The 17062-nt window shown below is 44.6% G+C and overlaps 1 protein-coding gene across 2 annotated transcripts in view; it reads left to right on the top strand.

Annotated features, from left to right (window-relative positions):
- Nucleotides 1-16161, top strand: part of TUBA1B (tubulin alpha 1b) — a 30322-nt gene extending 14161 nt beyond the window's left edge. Inside the window, exons 1-4 of one of the 2 annotated variants that reach the window (XM_066368781.1) lie at nucleotides 12720-12877; nucleotides 14282-14504; nucleotides 14647-14795; nucleotides 15025-16161. In XM_066368781.1, coding sequence (XP_066224878.1) covers nucleotides 12875-12877; nucleotides 14282-14504; nucleotides 14647-14795; nucleotides 15025-16005 — 1356 coding nt within the window. In that variant the 5' untranslated portion in view covers nucleotides 12720-12874 and the 3' untranslated portion in view covers nucleotides 16006-16161. Of the gene's footprint in view, nucleotides 1-12719; nucleotides 12878-14281; nucleotides 14505-14646; nucleotides 14796-15024 lie in introns of those variants that run through there. The other variant, XM_066368782.1, reaches the window with a different exon arrangement.
- The last annotated feature ends 901 nt before the right edge of the window (nucleotides 16162-17062 follow it).

Here is a 17062-nt window from a genome sequence, read left to right on the forward strand (position 1 = left end):
GGCCCGCGGTCAAGGCACATGTGAGAAAGCAATCAATGAACAACTAAGAAGTCTCAACGCGCAACGAGAAACTGATGATTGATGCTTCTCATCTCTCTCTGTTCCTGTCTGTCTGTCCCTGTCTATCTCTGCCTCTGTAAAAAAAAAAAAAAAAAAAATCAACTTAAGTAGATATATTTTAGCAATATTTCCATATTCAGTGATCCAAATAGATAAAAGAAACACCAGTAAGACATGTAATTTTATTTTATTTATTTGTTTATTTATTTATTTATTTATTTTTACAGAGACAGAGAGTGAGTCAGAGAGAGGGATAGACAGGGACAGACAGACAGGAATGGAGAGAGATGAGAAGCATCAATCATTAGTTTTTTGTTGCGTGCTGCAACATCTTAGTTGTTCATTGATTGCTTCTCATATGTGCCTTGACCGCGGGCCTTCAGCAGACCAAGTAACCCCTTGCTTGAGACAGAGACCTTGGGTCCAAGCTGGTGAGCTTTTGCTCAAACCAGATGAGCCCGCACTCAAGCTGGTGACCTCAGGGTCTTGAACCTGGGTCTTCAGCATCCCAGTTCGACGCTCTATCCACTGTGCAACCGCCTGGTCAGGCAGGACATGGAATTTTAGAATACAGAGATTACTTGATATATAATTCATATACCACAAAATTCACCCTCTAGTGTACAAGGTAGTATACAGTTTAATTTTAATATACAATTTGAGTTTTTAGTATACTCACCAGCTTGTGCAACCAATACCACCTTTAATTCTAGAACATATTCTTCAATCTAAAAAAAAAAAAAAAAGCTAAACTTTATACCCATTAGCAGTCACTCTCCAGTCTACCCTCCTCTTTTTTTAAAAATTATTTTTATTTATTTTAGAGGAGAGAGAGAGAGAGAGAAGGGGGGGAGGAGCAGGAAGCTTCAACTCCCATATGTGCCTTGACCAGGCAAGCCCAGGGTTTTGAACCGGCAACCTAAGCATTCCAGGTCAACACTTTATCCACTGCGCCACCACAGGTCAGACTCTACCCTTCTCTTAGCCCATGGCAAACACTATTCTATTTTCTGTCTCAATGGACTTGCCTATTTGGACATTTCATGTAATTGAATCATACAATATGCAGCGGGGTTTTTTTTACTTTTATTTATTTATTTACAGCATCCCTCTGTAACTTTAATCTCTTTTCCAGACTTTATTTTTCCTTGTAGCACCTATTAGTATCTATATTACATTTCATATCTCTTTGCTGGATATTCATTTTCTTTCTCCTTTACTAGGATATAAACTCCATAAGGGCAGGATATAGTTTGTTCATTGTGATAGCTACCCCAAAACTTAAAAAAAGTGCCTGACATTATAGGTTCTCAATAAATATATATCCAATGTAAAAATAAAAATAGAAGCCATATTGTTTTCTACATACAATAGACACTTTCCTATCTTTATCCTACTTAACCTCTCTGTAGTATTTGACTTTGTAAGACCTCTTCTTCTTGGAACTCTGTCATTCCTTGGATTGTGAAACTTGCAGTTCTCCCTTTCTGATCATTTCTTCTTAGATGCCTTTTAAAGGCTTTTTTCTCTACTTTAAATACAGTGTTCACAAAAATTAGGGGATTAGTGAACGTGCAGATATTCCAGTACTTTCAGCCTTTTGTATAGTGCATTTTAACTGATGAAATAAAAGTTGGTTTTGCATCTCATTTGCATAGCCAAACAACTTTCTCTGACTTGTTTGCTTTTCTGATGTTCTTGTTTAATAAAAAATAAAATCAAATGCTTTTTTAATCTCTTCATATTTATTTTTAAATATCCCCTAATTTTTGTGAGCATTACTCATATTCCCTACTAAGGCCAGGTTCCTTACTTAGGCCACCACTCTCCTAAACTCTATACATTCCTCCTGAGTGATTTTATTTAGCCCTATGGTTTAGTTATCATCTTAAATCTCAAAGACTCAAATCTGTATCTTTCTTCTCTCTCCATATCTGTATATATAACTGACTATGGACATCTCCAGCTATGTGTCACAGATACTTAAACTCAAAATATGTCAAAAGCTGAACTAATAGCCCTGGCTGGGTAGCTCAGTTGGATAGAGCATGGTCCCAATATGCCAATGTGACAGGTTTGATTCCTGGTCAGGACACACATAAGAATCAATCAATAAATGCATTAAAAAGTGGAACAGCCTGACCTTTGGTGGTGCAATGGGTAAAGCATCGACCTGGAATGCTGAGGTTGCCGGTTCGAAACCCTGGGCCTGCCTGGTCAAGGCATATACAGGAAGCAACTACTATGAGTTGATGCTTCCGCTTCTCCCCTCTTTCTCTCTTTCTCCCCCTCTCTCTAAAATCAATAAATAAAATCTAAAAAAAAAAGTAGAACAAACCCATGTTTCTCTCTCTCCCTCCCTCTCTAAAATAAATAATTTTTTAAAAATAAGCTGAACGGGCCTGACCTGTGGTGGCGCAGTGGATAAAGCGTCGACCTGGAAATCCTGAGGTCGCCGGTTCGAAACCCTGGGCTTGCCTGGTCAAGGCACATATGGGAGTTGATGCTTCCAGCTCCTCCCCCCCTTCTCTCTCTCTGTCTCTCTCTCCTCTCTCTCTCTCTCTCTGTCCCTCTCTCGCCCTCTCTCCTCTCTAAAAATGAATAAATAAAAATAATAAATAAATAAATAAAAGGGAAAGCCCTTGCAAAAAAAATAAAAATAAAAATAAGCTGAACTTTTAACTCCTCCTGCATCCCTTCTATAGCTCCTATTCACTTCTTCCTTTAAGTATTATGATCTTAGTGAAAAACATAACTATTCAATCAAGTATTTAAACCAAATATCTGAAAATTAACTTTCATTCTTCAGTTTCTCTCAAACTCCAAGTTCAATATTCAACAACAAATTACATATTAAGCACCTACTATGTAATAATAAATCCAGAGATAGGTGGTTTTAATGTTGGCTCAGCAGATTATGTGTCAGAGCACTAAAATGGCATTTCTTTGATTCTCTTTACATTAAGACCCTCAAGGTCTTAAATTGACTTCAGGTATTATATCTTCATAGAACATTTCCAAAAGCAAAAAGCAAGAGAGGAAAGTGAAACAAAAGAGCTTTGCTCAAGGATGCAATGTCTTTTTTTTTCTTTTTTCTTTTTTTCTGAGGTTGGAAACGGGGAGGCAGTCAAACAGACTCCCGCATGCGCCCGACCGGGATCCACCCGGTATGCCCACCAGGGGGCGATGCTCTGCCCATCTGGGGCATTGCTCTGTTGCAACCAGAGCCATTCTAGCGCCTGAGGCAGAGGCCATGGAGCCAGCCTCAGGCCCAGGCCAACTTTGCTCCATTGGAGCCTTGGCTGCAGGAGAGGAAGAGAGAGACAGAGAAGAAGGAGAGGGGGAGGGGTGGAGAAGCAGATGGGTGCTTCTTCTGTGTGCCCTGGCCGGGAATTGAACCCGGGACTCCTGCACACCAGGCCGACACTCTACCACTGAGCCAACTGGCCTGGGCTGCAATGTCTTGATCAGAGAGGAAAACAATTTCCAGAAACACCCTACTCAACTCCCTTTATGTCACATAAATATGAAGGAGACTGAGAAAATATGTAGCAAAGGGAGACAAGGCACCCTTGATTTGTCTCCTGGGATTGAGCACATGACTACACTTAAAAAAAAAAAAAAGAAAGAAAAGAAAAAAAGAGTTCTCTTGGCAAAGAAGAATGGAAGGTAGTTTTTAGAAGGGCAACCAAGATTGACTTTCACAAAAACAGACATAAAACTTGAATTCTAAGTAAATAAATATGTGAACAAGTAAATAAATGAATAAAGTATTTCAGATTCCATAAATCCTATGAAATAATGTAATGTGATTAAAAAAAAGTGATGGGGCCCTGGCCGGTTGGCTCAGCGGTAGAGCGTCGGCCTAGCGTGCGGAGGACCCGGGTTCGATTCCCGGCCAGGGCACATAGGAGAAGCGCCCATTTGCTTCTCCACCCCTCCGCTGCGCCTTCCTCTCTGTCTCTATCTTCCCCTCCCGCAGCCAAGGCTCCATTGGAGCAAAGATGGCCCGGGCGCTGGGGATGGCTCTGTGGCCTCTGCCTCAGGCGCTAGAGTGGCTCTGGTCGCAACATGGCGACACCCAGGATGGGCAGAGCATCGCCCCCTGGTGGGCAGAGCATCGCCCCATGGTGGGCGTGCCGGGTGGATCCCGGTCAGGCGCATGCGGGAGTCTGTCTGACTGTCTCTCCCTGTTTCCAGCTTCAGAAAAATGCAAAAAAAAAAAAAGTGATGGGCATTTTTAAGATAAAATTGATTAAATTTACTAATGGGATTGAATGTGACAGTATGAGAAAAAGATGATTCCAAGCTAATATTGATTTCCATTCATAATTAAGCTCAAGAAAGATAATTAAGAGTCTAAAGTCATACTACTATTAACTGATGTCAGAAATAAATCTAATACTATCTGAAATTAAAGCCCATTTTCTTTCCCCTATGCTAGCAATTTTCAACCAGTGTGCCACAAGAATTTTTAAAACATGCAATACTAGACTATTTAGTCAAGGGCACTGACCTCTTTTCCCTTAGATTATCAAATAAAAAATAAAAGACAAAAGCCCTGGCCGGTTGGCTCAGCGGTAGAGCATCGGCCTGGCGTGCAGGAGTCCTGGGTTCAATTCCCGGCCATGGCACACAGAAGAAGTGCCCATCTGCTTCTCCACCCCTCCCCCTCTTCTTCCTCTCTGTCTCCCTCTTCCCCTTCCGCAGCCGAGGCTCCATTGGAGCAAAGATGGCCCCAGCGCTGAGGATGGCTCTGTGGCCTCTGCCTTAGGCGCTAGAATGGCTCTGGATGCAACAGAGCGACGCCCCCTGGTGGGCGTGCTGGGTGGATCCCGATGGGGCACATGCGGGAGTCTGTCTGACTGCCTCCGTTTCCAGCTTCGGAAAAATGAAAAAAAAAAAAAAGACAACAGCCAACACAACAATAGCTCTCTAGTATAAATGCTCCATTTTGAACCATAAATATATAGGTCATATAATAGAATTGCATTTTATTGGTCACATTGAATAATAAGGTTGCATCTGACTGGTTAATTCTTGGTACCAAAAATCTTTTTTTTTTTTTTTACAGAGAGAGTCAGAGAGAGCGATAGAAAGATAGGAATGGAGAGAGATGAGAAGCATCAAACATCAGTTTTTCATTGCAACACCTTAGTTGTTCATTGATTGCTTTCTCATATGTGCCTTGACCATGGGCCTTCAGCAGACCAAGTAACCCCTTGCTCAAGCCAGCAACCTTGGGTCCAAGCTGGTGAGCTTTGCTCACACCAGATGAGCCTGCGCTCAAGCTGGCGAACTCAGGGTCTCAAACCTGGGTCCTCCGCATCCCAGTCTGACGCTCTATGCACTGCGCCACTGCCTGGTCAGGCTATACCAGAAATCTTTATGTGCAAGAATAGGTACCTGTTTTTAAAAAGTCACTGGGGAGCCCTGGCCGGTTGGCTCAGTGGTAGAGCGTCGGCCTGGCATGCAGAAGTCCCGGGTTCGATTCCCGGCCAGGGCACACAGGAGAAGCACCCATCTGCTTCTCCACCCCTCCCCTTCTCCTTCCTCTCTGTCTCTCTCTTCCCCTCCCGCAGCCAAGGCCCCATTGGAGCAAAGATGGCCCGGGCGCTGGGGATGGCTCCTTGGCCTCTGCCCCAGGCGCTAGAGTGGCTCTGGTTGCAACAGAGCGACGCCCCGGAGGGGCAGAGCATCGCCCCCTGGTGGGCAGAGCGTCGCCCCTGGTGGGCCTGCCGGGTGGATCCCGGTCAGGCGCATGCGGGAGTCTGTCTGACTGTCTCTCCCCGTTTCCGGCTTCAGAAAAATACAGAAAAAAAAAAAAAGTCACTGAGGCAAAAAGGGTAGGTAATTATTTTTATTATTATTATTATTTGTAAGTAAATCAAAATCATACCTATATTTTTTTCAGATTGGCAAAAAATATTTTTGGTGTGCCACAGAATTCTACAATAGTAAGTAGTTTATGTGTGCCATGAGATGAAAAAATTGAAAATCTCTGCCCTATATCATCTGGGAAAAAAGAGAACATAAAATGGCATCTATAAATTTTTAATACTTTAATAAATAAAAATAAAAGGCTAAACATTTGAAAATCATAGATGCTTGGTAAGTTGTTACTATTTGTTATTTGTGTCTTTCCTTGTAGAGCTGCTTAAATGAACAAAATATTTTGTGAACTTTTGGGTCTAAAGCACAATATGGACTATCAACAAATGTTACTGACTGCTGGCCCTGGCCGGTTGGCTCAGTGGTGGAGCGTCCGCCTGGCGTGCAGTGGTCCCGGGTTCGATTCCCGGCCAGGGCACACAGGAGAAGCGCCGCTTCTCCACCCCTCCCCTTCTCCTTCCTCTCCGTCTCTCTCTTCCCCTCCCACAGCCGAGGCTCCATTGGAGCAAAGATGGCCCGGGTGCTGGGGATGGCTCCTTGGCCTCTGCCCCAGGCGCTGGAGTGGCTCTGGTCGCGACAGAGCAACCCCCCTCCCCAGGGGCAGAGCATCGCCCCCTGATGGGCAGAGCGTCGCCCCTGGTGGGCGTGCCGGGTGGATCCCGGATGGGCGCATGCGGGAGTCTGTCTGACTGTCTCTCCCCGTTTCCAGCTTCAGAAAAGTGCAAAAAAAAAAAAAAAAAATGTTACTGACTGCTGAGAAGAGTAGCAAACGACCATGATATTAGGTAGCTAAGATGAGAGTGGCTCAAATAGCAACACAGAGTCTCCTACTATATCAAAGATTCAAAGCAAATAGCTGTAGGCCCTGAAATAGTCCAACAAAAGAAAGACCTATATAATCCATTAAAATGTTAAGACAGCCTGACCTGTGGTGGCGCAGTGGATAAAGCGTCAACCTGGAAATGCTGAGGTTGCCGGTTCAAAACCCTGGGCTTGCCTGGTCAAGGCACATATGGGAGTTGATGCTTCCAGCTCCTCCCCCCTTCTCTCTCTGTCTCTCCCTCTCCTCTCTAAAGATGAATAAATAAATAAAAAATGTTAAGACAGTGGATAATACTGTTTATATTGCAGTGTAAGACTAGTAGCCATGGCCACTGTAAAGCCAGCAGCCACGGCCAGCATCGGAGCCGCCCAGCCAGTGCAGGTTCGCATTGGATTCGGACAGTCGGTAAAGAAACCATGGAGCCAAAAACTGGTGGGCCATAGCCTTTAATCCTACCTTGCACCCGGCGGGCAAGTAAAAATACACACTGGGCTCCAAAACCCAGTCACATTCAGTGCTCACAAAGCCACTGACTTATCCGAGTTCCCTAGAATCAAAGGTTTCTAGCTCACCAGACTTATTCTCCTCAGTTCCCCATCTCCTTCCTTATCCCAGATACAAACTCTGTACAAACTGGCATCTCACTCAGCACTCCACCATCTTGGCTGCTTTTCCTGGCCTCCTCCACGTGGCCGCCTTCCGCTGCTGGCTCTACTTTCTCTGCTCTCTCATGCTAATCTCAGGAACCAAGAGCCAAACTCCCGCTCCGTTCCCATTTTATAGTGTAGAAATCCAAACCCTTAATCCAATATACATAATAGGGAAGTCTCTTAATACAAAGTCACTTCTCTGAGGCATGATAGGATTGTACCACCTTACACCAAAAAGGGTAGGAAAGGCTTAATCCCAAAACCAAGCCCCAGGCTACAATGATCCTGCCAGCCTCCAACGCACATTAATATCACCTGGGCGACGGCATCTTTAACAAAGTGAGCATAATACATTTTATCCGCCCAACAGCCACCATCACAGCCGCCTGGCCCGTGCAGGTTCACATTTGATTTGGATAGACAGTAATAAAACAATGGAGCCAAGAACTGGTGGGCCATTATCATTAATCCTAGCTTGCACCCAGCAAACAAGAAATACACACAGTGGGAAAACACTTCCCTTTCCATTCAGGGCTCCCAAAGCCACTGACTTATCCGAGTTTCCTAGAATCAAAGGTTTCTACCTCACCAGCCTTATTCACCTCTGTTCCCCATCTCCTTCCTTCTCCATGCACAAACTCTGCACAAACTCTGCACAAACTGGCTTGTCCTTCAGCACTCCGCCATCTTGGCTGCTTCTCCTGGCCTCCTCCACGTGGCCTTTCTCTGTTCTCCTCCAGCATGGGCTCCTCTGCCTCATTTAATAGTATAGAAATCAAAACCTTTAATCCAATATACAAACAAGGAAGTCTCTGATACAAAGTCACTTCTCTGAGGCATAATGGGATTCCTCATGAGAGTGCACCACCCCACATCATGCAACAGTCAGGGGTGTGGGGAAAAGCTTAGTCTTAAACTAAGCCTTAGGCTATAAGGACTTTGTCAGCTTACAGCCTGTCTCCCACACCCAATGCAAACTATAAGCGAGCAAACATATATATCATATTTACAAACTTATTTGACCAACATGCATCAATTTAACAACTACTATTTAGTTGTTAAAAACAAAGTGGCCTGACCAGGCAGTGGCACAGTGAATAGAGTCAGCCTAGGATATTGAAGACCCATCGAGACCCCAAGGTCACAAGCTTGAGCATGGGTTAATCTGGCTTGAAAGTGCGCTCACCAGTTTGAGCGCAGGGTTGCTGGCTTGAACGTGGGATCATAGATATGACCCCATGCCACTGGCTTGAAGCCCAAAATCGCTTGCTTGAGCAAGAAACGGGTCAATAACTCAGCTGCAGCACCCCCCCATCAAGGCACATATGAGAAAGCAATCAATGAACAACTAAAGTGCTGCAACTATGAGTTGATGCTTCTCACCTCTCTCTTCCTGTCTGTCTGTCTCTGTCTGTCCCTCTCTCTCTAAAAAAAACAAAACAAAACAAAAAAAACAAAAAAATATATATATAAACACAAACACACACACACAAAGTGTATGCATCCATGTATAATACAAACAGATTAAGTTGAGAATGGGTAAAAATGTCAGCCTTTTTTCTCAGGTACTGAAGAGGTAGCAAAATTAATTAACTTAGCATTATTCAATCTTTTTCTGGCATTAAGATGTAGTAATGTAACCAGAGTTCCCCAAAGACACCAGATGAATTTTGGAGGAGTTTATTGGCCGGCGACTACAGGGGTGTAAAACAAACCCAAATCCTGCAGCCCCCCCTTTTTAAAAAAAATTTTTTTAAATTTATTTATTCATTTTAGAGAAGAGAGAGAGAAAGTGGGGAGGAGCAGGAAGCATCAACTCCCATATGTGCCTTGACCAGGCAACCTCAGCATTACAAGTCGACGCTTTATCCACTGTGCCACCACAGGTCAGGCAGCCCCCCCTTTTTATAGTCCCAATTACACACTGGCTGGGCTTGGGAGGAGGGGGAGCATGGCACAAAAGTCATTAATCTCATTAACAAGCTCACTGAATTTTACTGCTTTGTTACAATGTTTATCTATACTATAGATAAAAAGGAGAACATTGCTACACCCTAAAGCCTTTTAAGAAAAGAGAAGTGAAGGGATTCTCAGATAAGTTCCATCTTCCTTGCTCTGTAGTTAAATTATGACTTATCTGCCCTGACCAGGCGGTGGCTCAGTGGGTAGAGTGTTGGACTGGGATGCGGAGGACCCAGGTTTGAAACCCTGAGATCGCCAGCTTGAGCGCGGGGTTCATCTGGTTTGAGCTAAAGCTCACCAGCTTGGACCCAAGGTCGCTGGCTCGAGCACACGGTCAAGGCACATATAAGAAAGTGATCAATGAACAACTAAGGTGTCCCAACTAAAAACTAATGATTGATGCTTCTCATCTCTCTCTTTTCCTGTTTGTCTGTCTCTATCTATCCCTCTCTCAGATTCTCTCTCTCTAAAAAAAAAAAAGTAAAAACCCTTCTCTAAAAATAAATAAATAAATAAATAAATGATGACTTATCTGACCTAGTTGCCCTTGCAAGCCAGGAAGCTCCTGCATTCTTCTCTTTCCTTTCTCCAGAGAAAAGAGGGGTTAAGAGGCTTGACTTTTCCTCTTTAAAATGGCAGTTGCTAATGCTAAGTTTTATAGTTTCTTGGCACCTTATCACATAGATACCAAACTAGGTTATAGTTAAAGATCCCTTTGGCTCTATTATCTGAAACCTGAGGCATCATCATGAACCAAAAAGAAAAGAAAAGGAAAGAAAGAAAGAAAGAAAGAAAGAAAGAAAGAAAGAAAGAAAGAAAGAGAAAGAAAGAAAGAAAGAAAGAAAGAAAGAAAGAAAGAAAGAAAGAAAGAAAGAAAGAAAGAAAGAAAGAAAGAAAGAAAGAAAGAGAAAACGCCTGACCTGTGGTGGTGCAGTGGATAAAGCATTGACCTGGAATGCTGAGGTCTCTGGTTCAAAACCCTGCACTTGCCTGGTCAAGGCACATATGGAAGTTGACACTTCCTGCTCCTTCCCCCTTCTCTCTCTCTCTCAAATGAATAAAGTCTGAAAACAAACACAAAAACAAAAAAAAAAAAAAGAAAGAAAGGGAAAACCACCTCAATACTTCTTATTCATAACAGGGGAATTCATAGATAACAAGGCTATTAGCAAACTATTTGCAAAGCTAATAGTTTTTGGAAGGTATCTGGGTAGGCATATAGGCCCACAGAAACAAATCCCTGCAGTGAAAGCTCTAAGATTCTGAAGAGAGCTAGGAAGAGGGAGGTGCCTGCTTTCAAATAGCTTTCATCCAAAGCAGACAGCAAAATGGAGTTCAGCTAGTTGGTTCCCTAACATTCATATTTCCAGTTAAGACAAGCTAATGACAAGGATTTCTCCAACATATTGTAGGTTCAGTTCCAGACCACTGCAATAAAGCTGGTCATAAATCGTTTTGATGGTGGAGAGCCTTGCTTACAATTTGTAAAAAAAAATACTATCTGTAAAGCACACTAAAGCAAAGCACAATAAAATCAACCCTGGTATTTTCCATATCCTTTTAAGAATAAATGTAACAGATAAATTTTCAAAAAAAAAGTATACATGAGACAACCTGAAACTAATAGGATATTACTGTATGTCAAGGATAAGTGTGATAATATTCAAATACATTCCTAAAAACAACAACAAAAACAAAAATATTCCTGTCTCCTATATCTCAGTTTAGGAAATGTGTGCAAATTTGGGTTTTGTGTCAAAAACCTTTTAGCAGGACTACAAAAAACATTTATTTACTTTTTTAGATTTTTATTTATTTATTCCTTTTTTATGAGAGAGAGAGGGAGAGATAAGAGAACAGGGGGAGGAGCAGGAAGCATCAACTCCCATATGTGCCTTGACCAGGCAAGCTCAGGGTTTTGAACCGGAGACCTCAGCATTCCAGGTCGATGCTTTATCCACTGCGCCACCACAGGTCAGGCCTACAAAAAAAATTTATGAGAAATAAATGAGGACCTCCTTGTTTGCATTCCAGGTGCATATAAATATGAGTGGAAAAAAATATATAGCCTTACAAACAGCACACACATATGAACAGTAAAATTTTTATTTGTATGAAATGGTTTACCAAATCTGAATCAGGTAATAATTGAATATTAACTATGAATTTTTACTGTCTTACATTTAGCTTTTTCTGTTACTAATACACTATCATCAGGAGGATAATTTGAATAGTGTAGTAACAATAACTGGTTTTCTGTTAGCACCATTTAAAAGCCATACTTTAACCCTAACCTCCTTAAGCATTTTGAAGGGTTAACAGTGGTTTTGGAATATTTTCCGGAAAGGTAAGGGGAGGAAAAAGTCTACTCACTAAAATCTGGGCCTCCTAGCAGTAAACTATAACAAACTGATCTATCTTGATACACAGAACGCAGTTATTTATTATACAAAGAGTTTTACAAAACTAACATAAGGAATCCCCACTTTCTGGTATCTTTCTGGGGCCAATTTCGTCCCACCTCAAGTTTCTGACTTCACTTCTTCAATTCAGCTACCAAACTGTCTTTAAATCTCCAGGGCTGCTCCAAAAAGTTGGTGGCTGAGGTCCAAAAATAGGGCCCTTTTAAACAGTGTGGATCTTAAATGCTTAGGTACTACTCTTTGAATGACTGTTTTTTACTTCCAACGTTTGGTATCCTTAGATTCAAGAACAAGTCATTATAATAAACCAAACAGAACTGTTTTCAGTAATTCAAATGTTTTTGTTAAGAATTTCTCTCTCCTGTGTGCCCTGGCCGGGAATCGAACCCGGTACTCCTGCCCGCCAGGCCGACACTCTACCACTGAGAAAACCGGCCAGGGCCTGAACTGTTTTCTAACCTCGCGTGACTCCACATTACCAAGGAAGTACAGAATGCAATGCCTTTAAAGGAACTGAGAAAAGGAAAAGGCAAAACTCACTGACAAATTGTGGCAACATGAAAATAATCAGCTGAGCTATCCCAACAGACGTTTCTGCATTTCATGGTGCCTCCCCTTTAAAATTGTATAGACTTCTTAAGTCTCAACGTTCGTTCAAATTAAGACAAGCTCGCACTTCCAGGATGGTCTGCTTTGGAACGCTGCCCAACATCCACCAGGCCTCGGCAGCCATGCGCCGCTGACTGCAGCAGCCGAGCGCGCGGGCCGCAGGCGCGGAGGACCCCGCCCCGCTGGGCGGGAGGGGGCAGGGGGGAGGGGGTTCCGGGCCGGGAGCCCGCCTCTGCGGCGACCAAGCCGGGCCCAGAGTGGGCGCGCCGGGCCGAGGGAGGGGCCCGCGGCTACGGCACCGCCTGAGCCCGTCCGCCCCTCCCAGAACCGCTACTTAAGCGACTCCGGCGCCTCCCCCACCTCAGTGCGTTACTTACCACGACTCTTAGCTTGTCGGGGGCTGTAACCGGGATCCGTTGTCTACTCCTGTAGCCTGTGCCTGCTAACCCGTAACCATGGTGAGTGCCGCGAGCAGCCTCGCCCTCGCTCGAAGAACCGGGAAAAAACAAGGCGAGGAGGGGGGTATGGCGGAGAGCCTCGAACTAGAGAGGGTGGGACCAGCACAGTGCATTTGGAGGGCGAAAAATGAGATGAGCCAAGGTTGGAAATAGATCGACTCTGGTTTGCAGAGAAAAGCTGGGGCCCGGAAAAGGAGTTCGCCACCTTTTCTCTGATTATGGAAGGGGATGGTCGACTCCCTCCACCCTGGTTAGGGCTCTTATTTAGCCCTTAGCTCCAGGGTGCGGCGCCCCAAGACCCTGCAGTTTTTTCCCCGCGCGTTTCCATCCCCCATCTCTTCCCCCGCCTTTGGCTGGCGCCCGCGCGGGCTCTCCCCGCCCTCACTTCCTCCTCGGCGCGAAAAGCAGAGGCGGGAAGGGACCTGACACAAGAGCGCACGCGCGACCGTTATCTTCCCGCCCCGGGTCGGCGGGAGACCGCCACTGCAGTGTGCGCGTGCGCGCTCGGATGCTGCGGATCTACCTGAAGGGTGTGTCTCCTGTTACTCAGAGTTTTCGTGTTTGGGGGTTTGTTTTGAGTTTTCGGATTTTTTAAATGAATATATTAAGGAGAGTGTAGAGGAAGGTTCCTTGTCAGTGTGCTGCACTATGCCATATTACCTCCCACCAGCCCTAGAGGACATCTGCCCCTCCGTGGCCTCTCTGCTACGTTAGGAATGCTTGTGGGAACAGTTGGCAGAGAGGGATTTTGAGTGAATGGAAATCCGATCTTAGTCCAGATACGTGTTGTGGATAATCCCTGATATGACCTGACAGATGCTGACGTGTTGGGTTGAGCCCAATGCCTGGGGAACGCTGAGGATGGTTGGTCATGGCTGCGCTTCTGCCGACGTGGCCGTGGCTGTCCCAATGCCTGTGCAGCTGCATGGCCCCGCTGGCCGTAGAGGGCGCTGTCGCGCACACCCTGAATTGCTCATTCATCCTGTGCTGCAGAATCCTGGCCCTGCCCTACCCCTCACGAGGGCCAGACATTTCCTCTGCACTGTCCTGGCCACGTGCTTCCTGTACTGGGAGCTGCCCGGAAATCTGGCCACCTAGTCTAAAATGGAATTCTGGGGCCTGCGTGCTGGACTAATGGCTTCTTTATTTTGGTCTTTCAAAAAAGGAAGCTGTGACTAAGGTCTCTCCTTAGTTTGAAAAGGGGCCTTTCTCAATTTAGAAGGGGAAAGGAAATTCACTAAAAGCAACACAGATCAAAAAATAAAGTGTCCCCTAGAAAAAAAGTTTTACATTTTAATTTGTTTTAAAAGGCAATTTGTAAGATTAAGATTCCATATGTATATTGTTCTGCTTCACAACCAATGCTGGGTTAGTTTCAACCAGATTTTCTTCTCTTTTCCACAGCGTGAGTGCATCTCCATCCACGTTGGCCAGGCTGGTGTCCAGATCGGCAATGCCTGCTGGGAGCTCTACTGCCTGGAACACGGCATCCAGCCCGATGGCCAGATGCCAAGTGACAAGACCATTGGAGGGGGAGATGACTCCTTCAACACCTTCTTCAGTGAGACAGGCGCTGGCAAGCATGTGCCTAGGGCAGTGTTTGTAGACTTAGAACCTACAGTCATTGGTGAGTTGATCTCAGTAACCTGAGTGAGATCCCAGGGGTCTGAGACAGGAAGTATGTCCTGGGGGCTCTGTGCCTGCCCTGGGGTTAGGCAGGCTGGTGCAGGTTGTTCCTGACGGGTGGCCGCCTGGCTTCCTTCTTCCAGATGAAGTTCGCACTGGTACCTACCGCCAGCTCTTCCACCCTGAGCAGCTCATCACAGGCAAAGAAGATGCTGCCAATAACTATGCCCGTGGACACTACACCATTGGCAAGGAAATCATTGATCTCGTCTTGGACCGAATTCGGAAACTGGTATCAAATTTAAATGTATATTTATAATGGGTTGGGGGTTCAATTGTAAATTAAGAGGAAAAACCAAACTATAGCACTCATTCTTTGACACATGCCAAAATGGGATACACTGCTCACTATGTTAATTGTTTACATCAATGTGATCATAAGTTAAAGAAATAGAGATTCTAAGTAAGAAAATGTATTCTAGCATTAAAGAATTAAAGTGTCTCTTTTTCTTCCCCTACAGGCTGACCAGTGCACAGGTCTTCAGGGCTTCTTGGTTTTCCACAGCTTTGGTGGGGGAACTGGTTCTGGGTTCACCTCCCTGCTGATGGAACGTCTCTCTGTTGATTACGGCAAGAAGTCCAAGCTGGAGTTCTCTATTTACCCAGCACCCCAAGTTTCCACAGCTGTAGTTGAGCCCTACAACTCCATCCTCACCACTCACACCACCCTGGAGCACTCTGACTGTGCCTTCATGGTTGACAATGAGGCCATCTATGACATCTGTCGTAGAAATCTTGATATTGAGCGCCCAACCTACACTAACCTTAACCGCCTTATTAGCCAGATTGTGTCCTCCATCACTGCTTCCCTCAGGTTTGATGGAGCCCTGAATGTTGATCTGACTGAATTCCAGACCAACCTGGTGCCCTATCCCCGCATCCACTTCCCTCTGGCCACATATGCCCCTGTCATCTCTGCTGAGAAAGCCTACCATGAACAGCTTTCTGTAGCAGAGATCACCAATGCGTGCTTTGAGCCAGCCAACCAGATGGTGAAATGTGACCCTCGCCACGGTAAATACATGGCTTGCTGCCTGCTGTACCGAGGTGATGTGGTTCCCAAAGATGTCAATGCAGCCATTGCCACCATCAAGACCAAGCGCAGCATCCAGTTTGTGGACTGGTGCCCCACTGGCTTCAAAGTTGGCATTAATTACCAGCCTCCCACTGTGGTCCCTGGTGGAGACCTGGCCAAAGTGCAGCGAGCTGTGTGCATGCTGAGCAACACCACAGCTATTGCTGAGGCCTGGGCTCGCCTGGACCACAAGTTTGACCTGATGTATGCCAAGCGTGCCTTTGTCCACTGGTATGTGGGTGAGGGCATGGAGGAAGGAGAGTTCTCCGAGGCACGTGAGGACATGGCTGCCCTTGAGAAGGATTATGAGGAGGTTGGTGTGGATTCTGTTGAAGGAGAGGGTGAGGAGGAAGGAGAGGAATACTAATTACCATTCCTTTCAGCCCTGTAACATGTTACACTCAGAACTTCAGAGCTTTCTGACTAGATTGTCTTCACTTTTACCTGTGATCATGTCTGTCTTTTCATGTATACCCAAAAGATTTCCCCCTCATGTCTCCAAGTAAAGACATTGAGAAATGAAGTTTGACTTCTGTCCTTTTTCTAAATTGATTTCTCTACACTTTGAGGATAGAGACTGCAACATGGTGGTAATATCAACAAACCCACTTCTATCTCTGGAGGAAAAGGAGCACACGGGAAAAGCATGGCTTGATACTGATGTGTTATAAGTTCTGCTAATACAGCTTTTGGAATTAATTGGGTAATGAGTTATGAATAACGAGTACAGACATGCCTGGTTTTACTGCACAGATGCATTATTTACAAATTGGACACAAAACCCTCCAGCAAAATTGCAACTCTGTTGTGTGCTTTAATTCTATCTAGAATCAAGCCTGCAGATCTCCAGTGTATGCCTGTAAATCTGAATGAATCTCCTGCAGATGTGACTACTGTTAAATTATGTGGATTTGTAGGAGAGCACTGTTTTACTACACAGTATGAAGTGGCAACATTTGTAAAGGTTGAGAGCTTACATTATTCTAAGTACAGAATTTTGCTACATCTAAAATCTAGAGATAAGCAAATGGAGGATTTAACCTAGGCGAAAAGTACATTTCAAGATCAGAAGCATAGGGACTATTGAGATTTGCTGGAGATGTTGAGGTCTTAACTGGTTTAAGTAGCAAAGACCAAGTTTTTTCCTAGCCCATAAATGCTCTACACAGGATGGGACAAAGGTTTACAGTTGCTATGGAAAATCACATAGAAAAAACTAAACCTACTTTTGTCCCACCTGTATAAAATAGTTCCTAGCTTCTGGAAGAATCTGACTTGCATAGAGAAAGCTGTTGGGTAGCACTAGAGGCCTAGCAGCAACACTCAAGTAGCCACTAATTCCAAGGGGGAGATAGATGCCAAGGCTTTTAAACTGGATAAATTGTAATTAAAGTTTTGAGTTAGTGCCCAATTCACAGAAAAGA

This window comes from Saccopteryx leptura, chromosome 2 (genome assembly GCF_036850995.1).
Source record: "Saccopteryx leptura isolate mSacLep1 chromosome 2, mSacLep1_pri_phased_curated, whole genome shotgun sequence".
NCBI lineage: Eukaryota > Metazoa > Chordata > Mammalia > Chiroptera > Emballonuridae > Saccopteryx > Saccopteryx leptura.